We start from the raw sequence: 14,833 nt of genomic DNA, 5'->3' as shown, positions 1-14,833 counted from the left end.
GCTCTTACCTGTACTGGGTGACGGCGGGGTTGGCCTTTGCAGAGCAGTGAAACGTGACCACGTTGTCCTCCAGCACTGGCTGTGGCTCCACCGACAGGTTGACAAGCGGGGGGTCTGCAGAGAGAAGAGGTGTCCTTGCATATGGGGAGCTGCATGCATGGGTTGGGGATTGAATCCCCGGGAGAACATGAGGGTAAAGGCCAGTGATTCCACCACCTGGGACCGTCAGAGCAGCCGCTCCTCTGGTGGTCCCCAGAAAGTTGGGGGCCTCGGCAGGGGGCTCCCTCCCTCCCTGGAAGTGCCGGATTCAGGCCGTCTGGCGGTGGGGTCAGGGCTCCCGCTGTGGATTCAAGGCCGGTGTTTAAATGAACTGCCAGCCATGGACGGAGCCTCACCCACCCCAGAGCCGGGATCCTTTGGCCACTCGGCCTCCCTGCGCCCTGCTGGTGCTCAGGCTGCCAGCGCTGGGGCACCGGGGCCGGGGAGATGACCCACAGGGGCTGTGCCGGGGTCTGCAGACAGCGTGTTAGGACACGGGAGAGAACACTGGCTCCTGAGCAGCAGGTGGTGACTGAGCTGGGGCTCTTCTCCCCACATTATCCCCCGCTTCTGGTTGGGGACCACGAGCTTCTGCTACTGGAACAGCTGGCTTGTCTGCCTTTTTCTGGAGAGTTAATTACCGGGGAAGTACTTCAGTGATCTCAATCTTGGTGTCTAAAGCGTAACTCCAGTGGTCCCAAAGATGCGAGGCCAGGACTCGCCATGAGAACTCTCCCCACGCCTCCCAGGAGAGCTACACCCCCAGAACCCTGCAGCCTCTCCCCGGCTGCTGCCCATCACCCTGGTGCCGGCCCACCCAGCCGAGGACCACCAGCTTCCAGGGCTAGTTCAATGGCCTCTAGAAACCCGCCACAGAACTTGCGGGGTAGTTCCAGGAGGTCTGCCCCCACCTGGATGTGCTTTATAAAGTGATGAGGCTTTGGTGGCAGGGAGATGGGGCACACACCTGATGGAGGACCCCCTTCGGGCTGCCTGCTCCCCTTCTCCACCACAGAGCCGCCCTCCTCCGTTTATCCTGTGGGCACCACTCTCCTGCAGCTTCCCTACCTCTTTGCAACATGCTCGGTACCCAAAAGAACAGGCCCTGGGAAGCTTCCACACTTGCCAGTCTCATCTGTGCTTCCACCCCAGGCCCAGAGGTGCCCATGCTCCTCTCTCCACCCCTCTCCTCTGCGTATGCAGGATATGAATTTTCAGTAGTCTACCAGGCTCCGGAGGTATAAATAGTTTATGTCATATCCAACTATTAAACATGATTTTAATCCCATTTGTGATGTCAGCTGAATAACTTGCATGGGGGCAGCTTTGATGTAGCTGGTGGAACTGAGATCACATTGAACAGATGTCACAGCTGAGAGTCTGTTAGTGTATCCATCAGCAACCTGCCTCTGTGTGTGTGTGTGTGTGTGTGTGTGTGTGTGGTGTGTGTGTTTTCAGGGGAAGTAGTACATCGAGGAGGGGGTGAGAAAAGAGAGAAACTCCATGACTCAGTGATTTTATAGCACATTCATTTGAAACTTGGCAGCTGGATGCAGAGTCCAGATGTAGCAAGACTTTGGGGATGTTAAGCTTTCTCTCCCATTACTCAATCTGGGGGCTTTGTCTTCCGTTGGGTAACATCTAAAGACCAAGGGAAACAAACAACAAATGTGTTTTTGCTGAGTCTGGATGCTTCTTGGTTGACTGAGAAGACGAGCAGGTTTGTAAAGGCAGCTCTGATGCAGCCCGTGGTGTCCACAGTGAACAGCTGGGTGCTTACTGAATGAACAAAGGGATAAACGGGGGCAGGGGGAGAGCAGGAGGGAGGGCGTGGCGGGAGCGTGCTCTTTTGCTCGGCAGGCGCATGCAGACACCTTCAGGAGAGGGGACAAATGGATGCAGACCTCCCCCTGTTGGGGCTGGGGGCACCGGGGAGGGGCAGCTGCTCCCCCATGACTGTGCACGGTAACAGCAGCTGACAGGTGCCGGCGCTGTTGCCAGGGTCGCCACCTGAATGATTTAATGTAATCCTCGCAGCCAGTGTGTGAGCCAAGCGCTGCTACCTCCAGGCACAGATGAGGAAACCGAGGCACAAGGAGGTTAAATAACCAGGTCGGCATCACTCAGTAAGTGGCAGAGCCAGAATTCAAACCAGGAAGGGTTTAACCACGACGCTAGACTGCCTCGGATGGGGCCCAGCTAGGAAACCGGGCACCTGGGTTCTCAGCCTCAGCCCGACCTCATTCCCAATGCCTCCCCCCCTCAGGTGGCTGAGTTGTCCCTGGAAAGAAGGCCACCAAAGCCCAGAGACCTGGCAAGGCCGGTGTCCTCCTCCTGTGCAGACTGTGGTCTGTGTGCCCTGGTAAATCAATCACCTCATTAGAGTGTGTTTAGAGGAACGTGTTTTAGTAGTTGGTGGGCTGTTGTCACGATGATGACTTTCCTGTTGACAGAAGAGGTTCTGCTGTGTGACGGAGAACGGGCTGGAGGGAGCAGAAACACCCCTTGCCCTGGGTCTCTCCTGCCAGGGCCCAGGAGCCGACCAGGCGGTTCTTTTGTGAGGGTTCCGTGGCTGGCACAGGTCTCCTGACCAGCTGGGGGGGTCGGTGGGCGAAGGAGGGCGGCGCTGCACAGTGCCCAGGACTGGCAGCCTGTTATAGGAGGCTTGGGTGTCTGTGTCTCCCACCCTCATTCCTCCCAGATTTGGCTCGTGTCTGGAGAGAGCTCTGATTCACGGTCAATCTCAGGGCAGAAAGAGAACTCAGATGTCATTCGATCAAATCAGACAAGGAACAGGCATCTCTGGGGTGAGGCGTCAAGCTTAGGCCCGCATAGCTCGTGGGTGGTGGAGCCTCTCTGGACGCGGACCACTCCATCCTCCGGCATCTTGCTTCCCCACCATAGCTGGACCTGCTGCTTGATGCCACGCCTGCTGCATGGAAGAAGCAGGTGGGTGTGGAGAGCCAAGGCCTGGACTGGGGTTGGGGAGGGAGGCATCCCTCTCAGGGTGACCCTGAACTTACATGACCCTCGGAGCGAGGGCCTCCCTCCCATCACCCTGGTCCTAGACCTGGCCAGAGCCCTCTGCTTGGTGCAGATGGGGGTGGGGGGGTGTTAACAGCTGGTGAAAACGGCAAATACAAAACCTTCTCCGAGACCTCAGCTGTTGTGTCTAGGTGTCCAGAGCAAGCCCATTTGAGAGTTTCAACAGTTTCTTCTGCCCTCTGGAACCTAAACGTCGCCTGCCAGGATTCCAGACGCTGAGAGAAGTCTGCTCTCTGGCTTCCAAGACGGGCTCTGGAAGCCCCAGGACATGGCCCCTGCAGACCCCAGATCCCTGGAGAGCCCCGTGGAGCACAGAATCCAGACACTTAGATGAGCCAGGGCTGTTGGGAGGTGTTTCTAGGTGGATTTGAATTAAAATGAGTAAAATGACAAGGAAGAAACAAATGCCAGCCTGCAGCTCTGGTCTTGTCCTTCAGAGACTCCAACCAAAGCCACCAGCTCATGACGGCCTCATGCTCTGTGGCAGGGAGGGGGGTTTAAGAGAAGAAAAGTCGACTTCCGGGGGCTGACACTTCCAACCTAAGCCAGTCAGTATGGAGAGCAAAGCTGCTGGGTCCCTGTGTTGAGCTCACCTTTGTTCCCCGGGGGCCGACGGGTACATTAGAGAAATTTTAGACCTTCAGGAGTCTCCTTTAGGGACGTTGGGAATGCAGTGCTGGAGGAGCTTTAAAGTGTCACTGCTCACGTGCGTCGTAATAACTGACCCTGGCTGAGGGCTCCCGGTGTGGACGTCTACAAGAGGAGTTCCCAGCGTGGGCTCTGGAGAGCTGGCTGCCCACCTCAGAAACCCGTGCGGCCTGGGGGCCCTCGGTTTCCCAGATAGGGACCACAGTCATACCCTGGTCCGGGAAGATCCCACATGCCGCAGAGCAACTAAGCCCGTGCGCCACAACTACTGAGCCTGCGCTCTAGAGCCCGCGAGCCACAACTACTGAGCCCACGAGCCACAACTACTGAAGCCCGCGTGCCTAGAGCCCGTGCTCCGCAACAAGAGAAGCCACCGCGATGAGAAGCCCATGCACCGCAACGAAGAGTAGCCCCCACTTGCCACAACTAGAGAAAGCCCGCGTGCAGCAACTAAGACCCAATGGAGCCAAAAAAAAAAAAAGATTACATGAGATAATACGGGCAAAGTACGAGCTGACTGAGTGATGATTCCTCTTTGTCTTCCTCTTCTCTCCTTGACTGACCCTTCCAGGACAGGGCCTGGTGCCGTGCCTCCCCTCTGGAGCCCTGGGGGCCCCTTCTGCTGCCAGCACCTCTGCTCTGGCTTCCTCTCCAAGGGAGGGTGTGAGGCTGCCTGGCTGGGCCGGCACTGCCAGGGCTGACCACCCTATTTGTCGGTGTGGAAGTTCTACCTTATACAGGTATGGAAATGGGGTTTCAACTTGTCGTTTGTAAAGGACCCTCATCGGTGATGTTTTCTTTTGTTTGTTTGTTTGTTTGTTTTTTGGCCGCGCTGCATGGCAGGCGGAATCTTAGTTCCCTGACCAGGGATCGATCCCGTGCCCCCCTGCAGTGGAAGTGCAGCGTCTTAATCACTGGACCGCCAGGAAAGTCCCCAGTGGTGTTTTTAAGAAGATTGTCACCCTCATTTCTGACAGTAAGAAGGACAAGATGGTCCTTTGGGTGCCCATACAAATCCGCGAGTCCCCGGGGTGGACTGACCCAGGTCCTGTCTCCAGCCCTCCTGCAGGGGTGTGGCTCTGGCCTGGTTACATCCCCCCCCCGTGCTCCGGGCAGGGGGTGCCGGGTGGTCCCTGCCCTGGGCTGGGTCAGTACTCACGCTGGATGTCGATGGTGACCGAGGTCTCCTTCCCTCCGGGGATGGCTTTGTTGGTGGCTCGGCACACGATGCTCTGCCCGTTCTCCACGTCGCCGGGGGAGACGAAGAGGGTACTCACAATGCTCTCACGCTTGCCGTCGCGAAGCAGGGTCTGCAGGGGGGAGAGAAGGCCCTTGTCACTTGTCACTCGGCTGGGACGGCCTGGGTGGGTCGGGGAGGACACGTGCCAGTCTCGGAGAGGACGAGGGAGCCCTGTGGATGGAGGTGGGTCAGCTCAACACACCCAGGGGAGCCCGTCTCCATGCAAAGCCAGGGGTTACCCTTGGCTCCCCGGCCCAGCTGAGTGCTGGGCTTCGGCTGGAAAAAGGAACTGGAAAATTTTCCATCATGTGTGAAAATCAGCCTGGACTTGCCCACCCTGACACATAAAAGAAACCAGGCTGGGCCTGACGGAAACCAGGTTCTATGTAGAAATGAACTTGTAACTATTCTGCCTCTGGTCTGGGGGTGTCTCTGGGTCTGCAGGAAGCTCTGAGATGGGGGCTACATGCAGGTGCTGTGGCCCCTGGGGATGACGCAGGCTGTAGAAGGGGGTGCAGTTTGGGGGGTGGGGTAAGGGCGGGGCTGGGAGGGATGTAGGCAGAATCAACGCACACTGAGCATTTCATTACTTTACCTGTACAAACCCTTTCAACGTTTCAATCGTTTCACTTCCTGACCTCATTAGAGCTCGGACCAAGCCACAGGCGGGACAGATGCCATCGTCTTTCATTTGACAGGTGAGAAAACAGGTGTGATCAAGAGAGGCTATGGAGCTTGATCAAACTCACTTCAAGTTGGTGATGATAGAAGTTAAGAGGGTCCTGGAGTGGGTTGAATAGTATCCCCCCAATTCATGTTCACCCAGAACCTCAGACTGTGACCTTATTTGGAAATAGGGCCTTCACAACTTAGTTAAGTAACTGGTAATTAGTTAAGGATCTTGAGACAAGATCATCCTGGATGTAGAGTGGGCCCTAAATCGAGTGACTGGTGTCCTTGTCAGAAGACGAAAAGACACAGGGAGAAACAAGGAAGGGGGCCATGGGAAGACAGAGGCAGAGATTGGAATGATGCTGTCACAAGCCAAGGAAAGCCAGGAGCCCCCAGGAACTGGAAGAGGCAAGAAGATTCTCCCTCTGGGGCCTTTGGAGGAAGCACAGCCCTGCCCACACCTTGATTTTTCCCCTCTACAAGTGTGAGACAACACATTTTGGTTGTTTGAAGAACCAAGTTGTGGTACTTGGTTACAGCTGCCCTAGAAACTAACGTAAGCCTAAAGGTCTCCTGTCTTCCCCGTGACCATGAGGTCATTCCTCACAGCTGCTGTTCCCCAACATTGCCGCTAGCCCCTCCCTCCCCTGAGCCCCCTTCCAGCTACTTCCCCATCCGTTTGCTGCCCTGCACCCTGAGCTCCCTGGTGGCCCACGAAGGTGGGTGCATACTGGGGAGGTGCAGTGTGCAGGAGGGTCACTTCAGGGGATGAGGTGGGGAGACTGGACTTGCTCAGTACAGAAGGAACTTGATCCTGCAGCAGGGAGGTGCCGGATGCAGTCTTACTTTGCCATGACTGGAGCCAAGGAATAGATGGACAGACTCTACTTCCTCAAAACCTCCCTGAAACTAACCATGACATCCTCTCTAATCCTCACAGGACCCTGGAAGGAAAGGTCTCCTAAATAACGGAAGAGAAAACTGAGTTCAAAGTGAGTCAGGAACTTGCTGGGCAGGGCTGGGATTTGCACCGGAGAATGGTGAGCCCGGAGCCCATGACCCTCCCACTGCAGCTTCCTGAGGACCTGGAAGCCGGGTGGTGTGATCCCCACTTAAAGGCGGGAACAGTTAGATGATGAAGTAGCTTCCGAGTTTAGCAGTGACGTGCCGGCGGCTGGACCCTGCCTCTAGGTCCTCAGTTCAGTACCCTCCGACACTAGGAGAACAGGACGGGCGCTTCGGTCCCGAACAGCGCACCCTGCTGTAGACAAAGCCAGACTCAGATGCCGGGGAGATCCGCAGAGCGGGGCAGCAGTTCCGGCCTGTTTCTCCTCTGCTCTGGAACAGCCCGGGCGCAGGCCTGCTCCCGTCCATATTCTCTCCTGGGACGTGGGGTGATGGTCTCAGCCCTGGGCAGAGGGATCTCGGAGAGGGGCTGGGGGAGGGTGATACGGTCAGTCCCAGGAGCCGGTGGGGTGAGGGTCTTGAGCTCAGCCTCGGCGCTAACCTGGACGCCGGCCCCCGGGGGTGGGGCTTGGCGTGCGGGCGGTGTGGCCCCGCCCAGCCGGAGCAGGGAGCTGCGGCCGCACCATCGTAACCTGCTGGCTCCGGCTCTGCTGACCTCACGAGTCTATAAATAGCCAAGCGATAATCAGAACAATTTCCTGGATGAAAATAAGACCTCGGGCTGGGGTTGAGGAGGAGGGTGATCGTATTGTTCTTCCCCCTCTCTTTTTCTTTACTTTTCCGTGGTGCTAACAAGGGGCATTTACATAAATTTTACTCTGCCAGGACCCCTCAGATTGATCTGCTGGAGGGTTGCAGGGCCGGTGGGAGGGGAGCCGGGGGCCCGAGCTCCTAATTAGGCCCCTGACTGCTGCCAGCTCCCCCGCACCCAGGGCGCTCCTCGCCCAGAATGATGATTAATGACATATTTACTGTGTCCGGGCGTGTGCTTTTCTGGGAAATCAAAATTCTGGTTCAAGTTGTTTGTTCCACCTAATTAGAGAAGGGGAGATGTGTTCATTAAACCGGGGGAGAGCTCAGCGCCCGCTCCCCAGGGGGGGGCCCGCAGCTCGGGGGTGTGAAGGCGCGGCCACAGCGCGTTCCTGGGGAGGGAGCCGAGCGCAGGGCGAGGAGGGGGCCTTGGTCTTCCCACCCTGGTTTTCCTCCTTCCCTCGTTCGTTCTTTCCGCATCTCCTCCCCTCTCCTTTCTTTCTCTTTTCTTTTCCATCATTCCTCTCTGATAAACCTCCACTATTCTCACATGCAAATGAAACCCTGGGACTTTGTGGCCTCCAGGTCCAGGCCAGGTGGACACTCTCTCGTTTGCTGATTCTTGTCACTTCCCCGTCCTCCCTGCCCCTTCCCTCCCCTGAACTTGGCTCTGGGGACACACCTCCAGGCCGCCACCTTCTGCCTGAGAAACCTTCATAAGCACGCACTCAGCTTCAGGAGGGTAAGTGGGTTATTAGCGGTGAATCGCTGTTTCTAGGGCCACCACCTCCAAGGCCTGGGGCAGCGTTCCCTCCAGCTTGGTGGGCACTAGTGTGACCCTGATGGCCTCTCCTGCGGGTGCCACCTGTGTGTGCAGATATGGACCAGGAGCGGGGCCTATATACCTCACCTGCACAGGGGTGAACACGCCAGGGCCTGTGTGCATGCCCACCGGCCTCTGGTCCACTAACTGCTTCCAAAGAGCCTTCCCGACTGTCCCAGTGTCTGTGGGAGGCTTAGGGCTCATCTCTGGACCCTGCCTGTGCTGTGCTGCTTCCTGTCTGTGCATCCAGCCCCCCTGTCCCACCCCTGAGGGCAGGCACTTGGCATTCAATTGGCAGTGGTAGTGGGGGAGCTGGGCTGGCCAGGCGCAGACTGCACCCTGTGTGAGGTTATCCAGTGTGGGCAGCTGCCACCACTCTGCTCTTTCCAAAGCCCCTGGAGCCTCAGCTGGGCAGTGGAGAGCCAGGCTGAGCCCCAAGAGCTGGGAGGCCTCGTGACCACAGTTGAGGGAGGGTGGAGGTTTGGAGGGAATGCAGTGGGTGGGTGGCCCAAACCTGGTGCTAAATATAGGATGTTCATTGATATGCAAGCAGCCTGGAAAGGGCTTGAGCCCGCCTGATTGCCTGGCAACAAGGCCTCCTCTCTTCTCCCTCCTCACTCACCTCGCCCACCTGCCATGTCCCTCAAGTTTTTTTAATCATCTCTCCACCTCCCCTTCTTATAGCTGCCTGGGGACTCCATTGGTGCCTGTTATGTGGTTTGAATGAGGGCTGTCAGGGAAGGTGGAGATTTGCACGGTGCCTTTTGCCCCAGACCCTGTGTCTTCAGGGACCAACCCCCAGTTTTGTTCCCTGGGGCCAGGAAGGATGCTCTTCACAAAGAAGGCCAGGATGAGTGGCAGCTGCACACCAAGTAGAGACTCTTGGCCCCTAAGATGGACAGATGGGATGGGGGGTACTGGGGTGACTGGTGGGGAGAGATTGCAGAGCTGGGCCCCAGTGAGGGCCCAGCATGGAACCTAATGAGGCTCATTGGTCCTGGGGGTGGGTGGGTGGCCCCTTGGGCAGGCAGCAGTCTGAAGCTGGAGAAAGCAGAGGGGTAGGGCTGGAGGGTAAGGGGTTTCAAGGTAGAGATGTACACGACTGTACATCCTAAGACCAAGCGACCCTCCCCCTGTTCTGCGCGTCAGGGTCAAGGCCTCATCCCCCAGTGTGGCAGCTGCTGGAGTAGTAGCAGTTGGAGCAGGAATCTGGCTCCCAGGGAAGATCTCTCTCTGGCCTCAGCCCAGACTGTCTCCTCTCCTCTTCCACAGTCTGTCCTGCCTCCCCTGGTCTGCCTTCCAGATGAATGCCAGGTGGCCTCCGTGCTGGTGCCAGGCCCGGAGAAGACGGCCTGAGGCTGGGTGTCCAGGAAGAGAGGACTTGGAGAGAGGCCCTGCCATCCACTCCCCTGCTTCTGCAACCAGGCACCTGCTGGGAGCTGTGGGCCCTCCCCCAAGCACCCGGGCCACGAGGGCTCTGGCGGCCGTGGGTTCAGGGAGAGGCCCCACAGCCTGTGCTGGTGCATCCTCTTCCCGAGGATTCTCCCAGGGCGAGGGACCTAGCCATCCTCTGTGATGCCATCCTCAGTCCCACCAGCCCATCCTTCCCCTGCTGGCCGCACGGTGGAGGAGCAAAACGAACACCCCACGAAACCTGGGCTGCTGTGTGACCTCTGGGGAGGGAGAACAGGGTGAGCGAGACGGGGCTCTGGGAGGAAGGGCCCAGTAATTCCAGCGAACGTTTCCGAAGCCCTGACTCTACGCCAGGCACTTTACACAGTGCTTTCAACGCATTATTCTTTCTACATCTCAAAGCAATCCTAACGGGTCCGCGGTTATCATCTTCCCGTTTTGCAGATGGGGAAGCTGAGGCGGAGAGCTGAAGTTACCATAATATGTGATGGGGCTCAGGTTTGAACCAAGTAGGTAGGACCATGGGGCCTGCTCTACTATGACACTGTCACTCTCACCCAGGAAATGTGGTTGGCAGGGTGCAGCATGGGGACCTCGCGGATCAAGTGAGGGAAGGCAGTGATCCTAACAGCCTTGCTTCCCTCTGCCAGGCTCTCTGCTCATTCAAGCCTCACGACCATCCTCTGAGGCAGGTGCCATTGCTCCCATTGTCGAGATGGGGACTCCCAGGCACAGCAAGGTTAGGGGGCTTGCCCATGGTCACAGAGCTAGAAGGAGGCAGAGCCTGAATTCAGGCTTCCCAGCCCCCTGGGCCCACGGGCTTAACCACCCACCATGTGATAAATACTGAGGCTTCAGCTATGAGGGCTTTCAGGGCCGCCCTGTGGGATTTTTTTCTGTAGACGGTGGACCCTCCTTGACTGTGTGTACTTGTGTGTCCTCTCAACCTCTCTCTCTCCCTGTCTCTCTGTCTCTGTCTCTCTCTCAGCTGCTCATGCCCCCGGCCCCTTCTCTTGCATGGCCTGTCTGGGGCTGCTCTGCCTTTGGGACATCAGAAGTTCCTAGGTCAATGGCACTTGCAGTCCTGGGGAAAGAGGGGGCAGCAGAGGGCTGGGCTCTGACAGCCCCCAGAGCGGACTCCATATGAGTATGGCTGGATGATCCAGCCTTCTCCGTGTGCCCCAAGTCACAGGTTTATAGCTAGTCAGAGCTGGCAGGCCCCTGCTATATATAAATTGTGTCTCCCCCCAGAATTCATATGGTGAAGCTCTGACCCCCAATGGCACATATTTGGACATAGGGCCTTTAAAGAGGTAGTTAAGGTTAAATGAGGTCATAAGGGTGGGGCCCTAATCCAATAGGACTGGAGTCCTTATGAGAAGAGGTAGAGACACCAGAGATCTCTCTCTCTCTCTCTCTCTGTCTCTGAACACACAGAGGAAAGGCCATGTGAGGACACAGTGAGAAGACCGCTGTCTATAGGAAGCCAGGAAGAGAGGTCTCACCAGAAAGCAACCTCACTGGCACCTTGGTCTTAGACTTCCAGCCTCCAGAACCGTGAGGAATGCATGTCTGTTGTTTAAGCCACTGGTCTGTAGTATTTTATTATGGCAGCCCAAACAGACTAATACAGAGTGTCTGATCCAGCCCCTTTGTTTTACACAGGAGCCTGAGGCTCAGGGAATGACTTTCCTGAAGTTACACAGTAGGGATGGATCCCAGGGCCCTGGCTGGTGGTGCCATCGTTCCTGTCGTGGGCCGGCGGGAGGGTGACAGGGTCGGGTGGGGCAGAGGGTGGAGCGTGGCCTCCCTGCCCTGGTCTGCAGGGGCACGGGGCTGGGCTCTCAGAGGGGCCTTCCCCTCATGGACGAGGCCGACGTGCTGGGGGCAAGGTCCAGCAGGGTGACCCGGACCTTTTTCTTCCCCAGATGGGGGCATGTCCTCTGAGGGCAGAAATCTTGGCAGGGGCCAGGCTGGTCCAGCTTCAGGGAGGGACTGGACAGATGCCCAGACTGAAGGAACACCCCTTTCCTTCTTCACCCTCATCTGGATGATCCATCCCTGTGTCATATTTTTGTATTTCCTAACACAACAGGGTGGCTCCAGCTCTGGATGTGAGTGCGAGATTTCTCTCACAGTAAAGCAGCTTCCCCCTGGATGGACTCGTGCCCGAGGGAAGGCATTTGTCCTGGGTCTAGCACCAGCTCTGGGTGGGGGCCAGGGGCCCAGGCCTCGATCTGCAGGCTTGGAGCTGACTCCTTGGCTGGGTTTTCGGCTTTGGACAGGAAGGACACTCCCTCAGAGGAGGGACGGCCCTATCTCGTATCCTCCATGGATGGTGGAGGCCGTGCTCATCTTTCCGGGGCCCAGGAAGTTGGTGCACTGGGAGTGGGCAGCAGGCCGTGCCCCTCCTGCTCTCTGAGGCCAAGGAGGGCCAAGGGGAAAGGAGAGCCACGGTTCTGGAGGCCTGGGCCTCCCGCCTCAGAGACTGATCCAGTCTCTGAGCAGCTGCCCATGTGTCTGAGGCTGCACGGAGAGGAGAAACAGGCCCGCCGTTGTGAGGATGGTCATCAGGTGAGAAGGGCCGTCGCTTCCTTTGTCTGTAGGTCAGGGAGTCGGACCAGCCCTCCCCAAGGTCCCGTTCATCTTTAAAGGCTACGTGGTATGTCAAAGCCGCCTGGAACTCTACTCACAGCCTCCTGGAGTGGAGTTTGGTGGGAGCTGTTTTAAAACGTGCCCAGGATTTTGTTTTTATTCAGGGTTGATGAGGCTGACAGATCAGGAGAAGATGGCCATTGAAAAGGTAGTTTGGGGAATTCCCTGGCGGTCCAGTGGTTAGGACTCCGGGCTTTCACTGCCGAGGTTGTGGGTTCAGTCCCTGGTTGGGGAACTAAGATCCCACAAGCCATACAGCACGGCCAAAAAGGAAAAAAGAAAAGGTAGTTTGTTACTCAGCTCCCTAGAGGTGGGGGCACACGTCTCCATGTACAGCACTGGCCCCACCGGGATGCACCGGGTCGGTCAGGAGGCAGAGGGAGCGAGGGGAAAGCACGGGTGCAAGCCTTTACTGTGGTTTTTGTGGGAAAGAATGGACGAGGCAGGGTAAGCAGCTGAACGGGTCTAGGATTGGAGGGTTAGAATAATTTCCGCGGGCTCTAGGCTATAGGGGTGGTCTCTGGTTACCTGGTATCCAGCTCTGCAGTGACTTAGGGTAGGGGGAGAGCGCCTGGGACATAGGGTAGGGGGAGAGCGCCTGGGACAGCAGGAGTCCGATAGAGGAGGTGGTGAGGATGTGGACCCAGGGTGGCTTGGTTTGCATATTAGGGGCCTGTTCCCAGCTGTTTGCTCTCTAGGGATTAGCTAGCCCTAGGAGGGACCGTCCCTCCTCAACTACAAGATGTCAAAGCATCATGAAATATAGAAACTAAAAACATGACAAATACAGGGGCCAGTTCAGGGCCCTTCCAGCTCATGGCACATTGTGTGAATTAGAGAAAAGCACCTCAGCCGGTAGGTACAGCAGATGCAGGGCTTGGTAAGGGATTATGGGCTGGATTCGGCACCCCTCCCCCACCCCAAGCCAGGCACCTGGGACAGGAAAGAACCTAAAGAGCCTCACCTTGCAGCTCTGGGAAGGTGGGCAGATTGACTAATAAAAATACAGACATCAGTTAAATTTGAATTTCAGATAAACAATGAATAATCTTTAGTATAAATGTGGCCCATAGTACGGCCCATGTAATACTTGGGACATACTTACACTGAAAAGTTATTTGTTGTTTACCTGAGGTTCACGTTTAACTGGACATCCTGTATTTTATCTGGCAACCCTCAGCCCTGGCCACCTCTGTCCCTGAGTCCTCTCCTCTGACCATACTCTATTCTTAGGGTGACCACGCTCAGCGATTACCCCAGGAAAGAGAGAAAGCGGAGGAGAGACAGAAAAGGTCAGATAAATAGAGCCAGAGCACGAGAGAGAAAAAGAGAGAAAAGGTGACAGTGTGCGCGAGAGAAAAAAGACAGAGAGAGACAACGAGCCGGGAACAAAGGGCGACAGAAAGTCATACAGGCAGAGCAAGGGCTGCAGAGAGATGGGGAGAGCCGGCCCCTCCTGCAGCCCCTCCCTTCCTTCCACCCCGCCTCACCTTGGAGTAGGTGGCCCCGTTGATCACCTCTCCCTTCCTCAGCCAGATGATGGAGGCAGCAGGCTTGGCGTTGTCTGCATGGCAGGTGAGGTTGAGGGGGTCCCCGGCCCGCAGGCTGATGACAGGCCCCCCCAGGATGACGGGGTCGTCGGGTGGCACTGCGGGGAGAGGAGGGGAGAGGTCAGGCTGAGGGCGTCCCTCCCCTCGGGCAGGGCTGGGTGGATTTTATGGAGCCGATGACAAACAGTAATTATCATTCTTTAATAAAATGTATAATCCCCTTGTAGGATAACAATAACAGCAACAACGGCAGTAATCCTGACACAGGCATCGCGTGTTTATTTGCAGAGGACTCTCATGTCATCATTTCATCCCGCGCGGCAGCCCGTGACGGGACAGGGCAGGCGTCATTAGCTGTGATTTGCAGATCGGGAAGCACGGCACGGCTGCCTGGATCAGATCATTCTTTTTAACTTCTCTCTCCCTCTTTTAAAACAAAGCAGTGTCACATCTGTCGTCTGATTTAATCCTCACAACCATCTTGCGAGGTAAACGTTATTATCCCAATTACACAGATCTGGAAACTGAGGCTCAGCAGGACTAAGTGACTTGCTCAAGGTCACACAGTGCGTGAGTGGCAGAGCCAGGGCTGGAAGCAGGTCCCCTGACACTTGGAGCACCAGGCTGGCTGCTTCCCTTGCAGGGGACAGGTGACAGGCAACCTTCCAAGGCTGAGACAGTGTTTCAGAGGGCTGGGCATCTCCTTAGCACTTTATTCTCCCTCATCCCAGAGTCAGAATGAATCTCTCTTGCCTGGTCCTTCCACCCCATTTCATAGCAGCGTGGTCCCCGCCAAGAGACGGGGACTGCCAGGAGGAGAGTGACGCCTCCCATAGCGCCCGGCACAGGGCCCGGTGCCTGGTGGAAGCTCCATACACGTTTGCTAACTCCAGTGCAATCACGCCTTTGATCCCCATGATGACCATGGGAGGCGGGATGGGCAGTTATGATGATGTATGACCGTTGTTCGGAGAAGAGGCCCAGAGAAGTTAAGTGACTGGCCTAAGGTCACAGAGCCTCTTCTGAAGTTTG

General features: G+C 56.7%; 1 protein-coding gene across 2 annotated transcripts in view; it reads right to left on the bottom strand.

The window, feature by feature from the left end:
- The window catches only part of KIRREL3 (kirre like nephrin family adhesion molecule 3), a 554,097-nt gene that overhangs the window by 27,603 nt on the left and 511,661 nt on the right, over window positions 1-14,833 (bottom strand). For both annotated transcript variants that reach the window (XM_036860526.1, XM_036860527.1), the window contains exons 5-7: window positions 13,742-13,899; window positions 4,892-5,042; window positions 9-114 (exon numbers count right to left, since the gene is read on the bottom strand). In XM_036860526.1, the coding sequence (XP_036716421.1) occupies window positions 9-114; window positions 4,892-5,042; window positions 13,742-13,899 (415 nt within the window). The remainder of the gene's footprint in view (window positions 1-8; window positions 115-4,891; window positions 5,043-13,741; window positions 13,900-14,833) is intronic.

This window comes from Balaenoptera musculus, chromosome 8 (assembly GCF_009873245.2).
Source record: "Balaenoptera musculus isolate JJ_BM4_2016_0621 chromosome 8, mBalMus1.pri.v3, whole genome shotgun sequence".
NCBI lineage: Eukaryota > Metazoa > Chordata > Mammalia > Artiodactyla > Balaenopteridae > Balaenoptera > Balaenoptera musculus.
This window is presented reverse-complemented; position numbering and strand designations above follow the sequence as displayed.